We start from the raw sequence: 8006 nt of genomic DNA on the forward strand, positions 1-8006 counted from the left end.
GTTACATAGATTTTCTGATTGAAAGCAAAGGCTCTTATCAAAATTACACAAAGCCAAGTCAGAACCATAAAAAAAAGCTGCACAGTAAACTTCAGACTTGTGCAGAACCATCTAAGAAGATCACACCACAATACAGAAGTATACTTGATCCTAACTCTGACACTTTCCCTATTCATTAATCAGCCAAATTTACTTACCAATAGACGTGCATTGTGGCAGATCAGATTAAGCAAAGATGTTGAATAGCCATGCCTTTGTGATATATATGGAGGACCACCTCTTGCTAACAGAAAAGGTCAACCAGCTCACAGTGCCCCCTTCTACGACAAACTTAATAATATGAGGGCAACAGGTTCAAGTGGTGAAACTACTGTCACCAATCAGCATGTAGCACTTGTCAAGAATGATGAAGATCATGTTGCAGTATTAACTACCTTGTCATGTCAGCATAATTAACTAAAACTGTGGTGATGTACACAGGTTTAACTGGGCTGATGTTGACCCATAAATTGTTTAATAAAGGATAACCATTACAACTATGTACCTGTGCAACCCCTGCAACACAAAAAGTCAACCAGCTTACAATAGCCACTTCGGCAAAAAGCCTAATAATCTGAGGGTATGAGGTTCAATGGGGAGTAGAACAGTTAATTCAGTAAACTTAAATTGTTAAGACTATAACCAATCAACCTGTGGCACTTGCAACGGAGGATGAGGGTCTGTGCCTGCACTACTTTGATATCTCAGCATTATCAACCAAAGCTGTGAGCTTGTGAACCAGTTTACCTAAGCTGATGTTGAGACTCATGCACTTTTGCACATAAAAGAAAAGAGTTACTACGATCTTACTGTACACATACTGCAATACAAAAACTTCATGGCATGTAGAATGCTAATAGACCATAGTTACTGGAAACACCCTCAAGCACACATTTTTTCCATTTCCGTTTCCTTTCCCATTTCCATTTCTACTTTCTCATCCCTATAGTTACTGGAAACTCCCCAAAACTCCAAATTTTTGACGTTTCTCTTTCCGTTTCCCCATTTCCCATAACTATGTAATAGACATGATGCCAAAAGGAGCCCCAAGACTCACTTGGGTTCTTGTAACATACTCCTGAAATTTCCCAAGGCCTCACTATGGGAGCAGCCTTCAGGAACACAATTCATATAAACAATCTGCATTAAGGCAGTATCTGTGCAATAAATTACAATGCCTTCATGTTTGTCATGTCAACAAATTTTTCATGTAGTCTGAATCCCTATGAAGCTTCTCTTGGAACTTTTTAAACCACTGATTCAACATATCCATTGGAACAATAAGCAGCCTGTCTCTCCCAAAGGAACAAAAAGACTGCATAAAATTGAACAGGTTTTCACCTATCCGCATTGCTAGGGCTTCGATCTGCTGTTGTTGAGCAGCATTGATAGCAGGAAGAGAAAGCACATCTTCAACTGCGAGACCAATCTTTGCAGTCAAAGGCACTGAATTTGGTGCTGTAAGCTGCATTTGACCTCCAGGTCTAGGCCACAAAAGTGATAATACAGCTGATGGGCAGGCTTTGTAAACTGCTCCACAGTACTGAAAGTGAGAACCAGGTGACTGCACGTGCAATGTTAATGCTTTTTCTGGTGGTATGGAGAATTCATCCAAAAGGAATATACATATCTCTTTCACTTCATCATAGGATTCACCTGTTCAATGAAGGAGGACCTAATTAGCTACTTTTCACTCATATAATACAACGGATAGCAAGTAGTACAGGTAATGCATCTAAGAATTCCTACCAACAAAGATGCTCATATCCAGCATCCAATGTGTTGAGTCAACTTGGGTGAAGTTACTTGCATCTAAAGGATAACTCCGCTTTGGGAAAAGTACTCCAAACAGCCGTGGAGAGCTTGTCTCTGCTCCGCAGTAAGTAGAAACATAACCTATGTTGACATCTGTATCTGCAGCAGCCACAGCACTTCCTGACCTTCGTTTGCGGCGCTGATAACTTTCAGACGAGACTTCATCCAATTCGTATGTTTCATGTTGACGACGCTGTCCCAAACCCAAATGACCCATGTGAAATCTCCATTCACATAACCTACAGTATCATCTGCAAGCCTGAAAGGATCAGACAATTTGAACACTATCCCCCAACAACGGGGAAACTGAAATTGAGAACAGTTTAACAGCCAATCAAAATGTCAACAGAAATCCTGAATAGATACTTGAGCTTAACATGGATGACCTCACTAAGGAACCAATCCACCTCTTCGGGATCTCAAAATATGCACGCACAAAGCCTTGTTTTAAAAGGACTTTGAGAAGACCTGTTTCACATTTGATTGCTTCTTTCATGGCCAGAAGTTTTAGACAAACCCCCAGTATAAATCGCACATGGTGAATTACGACATCATGTGCTTCTGCAAGAGGGGACCGCATACCTAGCTAGGTGCCATGGGGGGCCAGCCTGGGGTGAAATCTGGCAGCCCCCTTTGGCTTTCACCCCCTTTCCCCACTGGCACCTAGCTAGGTATAGGGTGCCAGCCAAACGGAAGCTCATGATGTTAAACACTACAGGGAAAAACATGGGAAAAGAGCCCCTTTTCCCACATGGGGAAACGTCGAAAACTTGTTGTGAGTGCAACCACTGTGGTGAAATAGGTTAAAATAGATAGTTCAGTTGAATTACATGAACATACATAGTTTGTGGTCACAGCAATGGACTTTCGTTCTTTGGGGACACACACACACACACACACACACACACACACTTCGCAATGCTTAAAATTACTGCGTGGAAGCACCATGCGAGATGCACCCAAAACACAGACGCATGCACATGCCCACGCAGAACAAGATATTAACCTCTTTCTTCTTAAAAATTAGAGAGTCTGCAATGACAAACATGGCTTACTGAGTAGTATACTACTTACGAGCTAATAGCACGGATCAGAACAACCCAGGAATTTCAAACATCGCATTAGCTCTCAGGACGAAGATTAGTAATGGCATGGCGAGGGGGACCTATCAACTGAACTCGGGCAAAACAAGGCGAGCCAACATAGCAGAACAAACAGAGAGGATATAAACAGAGGCCCAAACCTTAATAGGCTCCCAGTGCAAGGACGACACGATTTCAGTGCAGTAGCGGCAATATCAGCAGCGATATCACCACCACAGCAGAAGAGAAAAAGGAGGGTCCAGGAAGAGACGAGAAACATTCCAGAGCAGAACCTTTGTGAACATTCGTGTCGCTCGAGAACTTTCTAGAATCAATTTCCTCCAATTGTCTTATATTTTTGTTGTTGGTGGTGGTGTTAGCTTGTTGGCTTTAGGTACCCAAAACGCATGGTATTGTCTCACTCGTGTCATGCATGCTAAGCCTTTCCATAAGTCGGTTAGTGAATAAGATTACCCTGTCCCACATTGCTGGGACTATACTCAATGGGTTTGCCTACTTAGAACCCTGTCGCACCCAACACTTACAAGGCTAATCAACACTTACAAGGCTAATCGAGGGTACTTCTACAAGCTAACCACCCCATAAACAAAGTGCCAACCCTAGTTGTGCAAGTTGCGAGAGAAGAGCTAACGATTGGTTGGACAAGCACAAGGTATCAACATCTAGTATAGAGTGAGGGAAGGTTAGGGCTAAGATAAACCTCTTTCACCCCAAGACAGTGGTGAGATCGAAAGGTTAATGGGAAGAGTGCCATTTCACTCTCTCTAGTAACCCTAGGTGCGTTTGGGCCCTTACAAGTAATAATGTAAACTGAAATGCTTAAATCTTATGTCAAATAGTTTTGATTAGTATAATACTTATTACGTTAACATGCATGTGCACATGCACTCGCACAAATCAAGTCCTAAGGACTTGTTATTCTTTAAGTGAATATATTTTGAAAAAGTAATATAGAATAAAGACACACAAACTATAACCAATAAATGTCTCTCCTATTTTCCGTTGCATTGTGAGATCTTTTGCTAAGGCCCTAAATGGGACTAGTGACAAAAGATTGACACATCGGCAAGCTACAGTGAGCAATAGTGGAGGATAGGCTTTGTGTCTTTGGGCAAGAAGGATCTGGGTGGTTTTTATAATTAGTTTCTTTGTGCTTCCGTAGGGAAGAGTTACAAGGTCTTTGGTTGGAAGATTGAGGTAGAGTTGTTTTGCTTTTGACTAATGAGGCCAAACATCCATGTTAATGAGGGCTTAAACATTGGGAGACTTAGTGCATATAAAAGGGGGCTAATCTTTTCAATAAGTCCCAGCTAAAAAGCTTAAAACCTTAAGCTTTTAAAAAATAAAGCTTACAATGCAAGTTCAACAAGAAGTATTAGGAAGCCACTTTTGAGATCATGAAGCTTTTTTGCTTTGTTGATGAGACCAAGCTGGTTGTAAAAGGCCTAGCCTGATCATGGATGGTGGGAGAACTAGAAGTATGACCAACCAACAAGAGGCTAAGGTAATGAAGATCGAGGAGAGTAGAAGTTGGTGGAGTTAGAGGAGCTAAGGTGGCTTTCACGTGGCTGAGATAGAGGTCCTTGGGTTTGAGAAGGGGATCTTGGGAAGGATGCATATGCACTTGCATTAAAGGCCGGATGGTTTGGAGCTACTTGAGGTGTGGAGTGACTCGTAGAGAGCAAGGCCTTGCACATTGTAAGTGTCTTGGAACAAGACCTCCTTCAAGGTGCTCCAAATAGTTCTACTTTTGATAAAGTTTTTGATTGTTTTGTTGATGGCCTATCCCTTAGACTACTGTTAGTGTCGGAACACACTATTATACTTTGCTGTATGTTTGGCACATGCACATACCCTTACAAGGTTTGGAGTTATCTTCACATTAGCCTAAGGTTTGAAAGGGCACATATTTGCATGCACCTGGAGGAAGTTTGAGTCATGTATTTCTTGGGAATCGAAGTTGCGGAGAGAGGAGTTCTTGTCTATTATATTCTTTGTCTTGTGCAATTGTGACATGATGACAGATGACCTCGGTGTGATAGTGTACTTTTGGAAGACAATGAAGATATGGCTACTTTCCTATTTGCCTTAGGCCCGGTTCAGACAATGGCAGATGGATGCACGCTTTCTTTGCATTGTGTGTGAATATATCTAACGATCGGACATAAAAATCACAAGTTCTTGCTTGGATTGTTGGTTTACGTAGCAGTGTAAAGGCCACACGATCTTGGTAGTGGTTTAAATCTCGCAGCTCGTTTTTATTCCAAAAAGGTAATGGGCCTTCTCCGGTACATTAAGGTCGAACATGTATATCTTTGCATGGATATCATCTTGACAAATCTCTTTTTAACACATCGGCATCACAAGCCTGTACTTATGTGGCCTTTCGCCCAGTCTGAACCGGGCCTTATTCTTGTGTGTAGTCGTATCCCTTGTGAGCAAGATCAACACACAAACGACCAAATGACACCTGGTGATCTTGCCATGCCATCCAATGGATGCTTTGGTGAAAGTTCGAAAATTCCGTGCAGCAAGATTTCAGATTTGTTTCAGAAAGTTTTCAGCCATGTTTGTAAGGAAGAACATTCAGGTTCCACTCATGATTTTGAAGTTTCTGGTGTAAGTTTGATTCTGATGTTACAATTGCAAGATTGCTGCAATGGAAGACATACACTGTTGTTATGGTCTAAAGATTAACTTGCAACATCATTTCTGCGTATGAATTTTAGCGATGCTCTTGAGCAATTATCAATGTTGTGGGTTCAAGCGCTCCAATTCAGGCTGTAGCTTCAGATCTGTGGTTGCAGAAAGTTTTGAGGGTTCACTTCCAAAGGTCTGAGATGCTTCCCCACTTTCAAAACTTTAGGCATGTTGAAGAAAGAGGAAGATTTCAGAGCAATAGAAGGGAGTGCAGTTTGTTGAAGATGCAGTAGGAGATGAAAAGAAAGGCAGTGACGAAGTTTTGGACCAAGAAACCAATTTTGCAGAAGTTGATTGTAGCTTGCAGCATAGGAGCACTCTGAGAAGATGTCCTGCTTTGTGGTGCCTTTCATTCTTGTTCTTCGCAAACATGACTGCACGAGAGATATGGAGAATTGAGAATGTCACACATCTTTGTGTGGTAAAGCAGAAGCACCGTGTTCTTGATAGTAGTGCATTAGGCTTTGCAGAAGAAGGAGAAGAAGATGAGTAACCAGAAGGAGCGGGACAAACGTCGTTTCTGCAACGTACCTCCTAGTAATCTGAGGATCCACATTGCAGCACTATGACTAGCACAAAGAAGAGTTCAGAGAAGCTTGGCTTCAGTGTAGCAATGAACAATGGGAGGAAGATAAAGGTACACTTAGATGATGAAATGCCAGAGCAACATGGTCAAATTTTTCGAAGTACATATGCAGCTGATGTGCTCTGAGTAGTGGAGCACCCATTATTAGAAGGGCAGGATTAGGCACACAAGGTTGATGTATTCCCTTATTGCAACACCAAGAAGCAGGGGCTACACATGGCAACGAAAGTAGAGAGCAGATGAGAGCAAGAGTAGCACCACGATTATAAGGCGAAGAAGAAATCAGGTGAAAGGATAGGAGCAGATCTGTTGCAGCCTACCCTCTGCACTCAAACTAGCATGCTATCGGATAGCAAGCATGCCACAAATCTTGGTCTTCTTGATGGTGTGAGATGCTGTTGTTGACATTGATGTATGAGATGCGGTTGTTGACATTGATGTACCATTCCAGAGAAAGAAGGCAGAGTGAGTTGTAGACCCACCGGCACAGAAAGAAAGAGGAGATGCATCTATATCAGTCCAGCTAGAAGAAGCAGAGGATCAAGAAGAACACGAGTGACAACAAGAAGATTAAGGGAAACACAGACACAGAGAAGCAGCCCACCTAGATTTGCCTTGCCAAGCCCATTCAAGTGTGTTTTGAGCTCAGCAGCTTCAATTGGTAGCAATGTGCTTACGACCATCAGCCCTGCCTGCGTAGCCTCCAAGCCCAGCAACCCCATAGATCTGAAGATGATCAAGAGAAGATAAAGAAGATTGGAGAATTTCAAGATTGCACAATTCTTGAAATCCCAGCTTGCTACTCCTCCAGCGATGCAATTCTTTCCCAGTAGTCAATCATCCATCTATTAGCAAATACAATGGACAACAGAGCTTGAGTAATAGAGAAAATCGCAGAGATAAAAAGAAGAGGATGAATGAAGAACAAGATGCAGCTGCTGAACTTGCTGCATGCCAATCCGACACCTCTCTAATCCTTCTGTAGAAATAGAAAAAGAAGAAGAGGAATCAAACGAAACGACTACTGCTCTCAGCCCGGCAATGGCGGCTTGTTCATCTCCCTTCAGGCTCCATCGTCGTGGGAGCCTTCAAAGAGAGGATAGAGAGAAGATAAGGTTTAGTAAAGAAGAAAGAAAACAAGCCCTAAAGTTCACTCACCTTTCCAAAAAAGTAGTTTATATGTAATGCATTACAAACCCTTCATCTCCTTTTTGCCTAGGTAAGCTAAGCATGAAGTAACATGGATGGGAGCCACTTAGAGTGAGGTCACACGCACACCTACTGAACCTTTTACACATCAAATAAGCAAAGTTTGCAACGTGCGACATGCCTTTTTTCTTTCTTACCACCTTTACGTTTGGATGCAAATACACACTAAGCGTGTGGCAGCACTCTTAAAGATCAATCTCATGAGTGGGAGTGATTCAATGTGAACTTTTGCAAGATTTCACCTTTTTGGTGTTCAATTGGTGAAATTTCTTTATTACTTCTTCATGGAGATGATGTGTATCATAAAGACAAAAGTGATTTGTGCAAAAAAACAAGAATGACAATAAGGATTGTAAAGGCAATCTAAGTTGCAGAAACCACATGAGAAATATGGTAAATCTATAGAATCTCATGAGCAAGGGAGTTTGCAAGCAGTTTTTGAAAACTTGAAATTCAAGTAACTTGTAGGAATTTCAACAATAGGAGTAACCCCAACTACAAAAAGATTGAAAACCTATTACTATTTTAGAGGTTGAAGTTGCATGGTGACTAAA

At 41.8% G+C, this 8006-nt stretch overlaps 1 protein-coding gene across 2 annotated transcripts; it reads right to left on the reverse strand.

Annotated features, from left to right (window-relative positions):
- Nucleotides 1-802: 802 nt before the first annotated feature.
- Nucleotides 803-3284, reverse strand: LOC148014395 (uncharacterized). 2 transcript variants are annotated; one of them, XM_087667059.1, is made up of 3 exons: nt 2929-3085; nt 1789-2105; nt 803-1695 (listed from the first exon to the last, which is right to left on the reverse strand). In XM_087667059.1, exons 2-3 carry the CDS (start codon nt 2069-2071, stop codon nt 1229-1231), a joined length of 750 nt encoding a protein of 249 aa, XP_087523185.1. In that variant the 5' UTR covers nt 2072-2105; nt 2929-3085; the 3' UTR covers nt 803-1228. The 2 variants fall into 2 exon arrangements, with proteins under 2 accessions (XP_087523185.1, XP_087523184.1); XM_087667058.1 differs by lacking the exon at nt 2929-3085 and adding an exon at nt 3098-3284 and having other exon boundaries at nt 810-1695.
- Nucleotides 3285-8006: the final 4722 nt, after the last annotated feature.

Source organism: Lygodium microphyllum, chromosome 25 (genome assembly GCF_053477565.2).
Source record: "Lygodium microphyllum isolate KBCC chromosome 25, Lygodium_microphyllum_v1.1.10, whole genome shotgun sequence".
Lineage (NCBI taxonomy): Eukaryota > Viridiplantae > Streptophyta > Polypodiopsida > Schizaeales > Lygodiaceae > Lygodium > Lygodium microphyllum.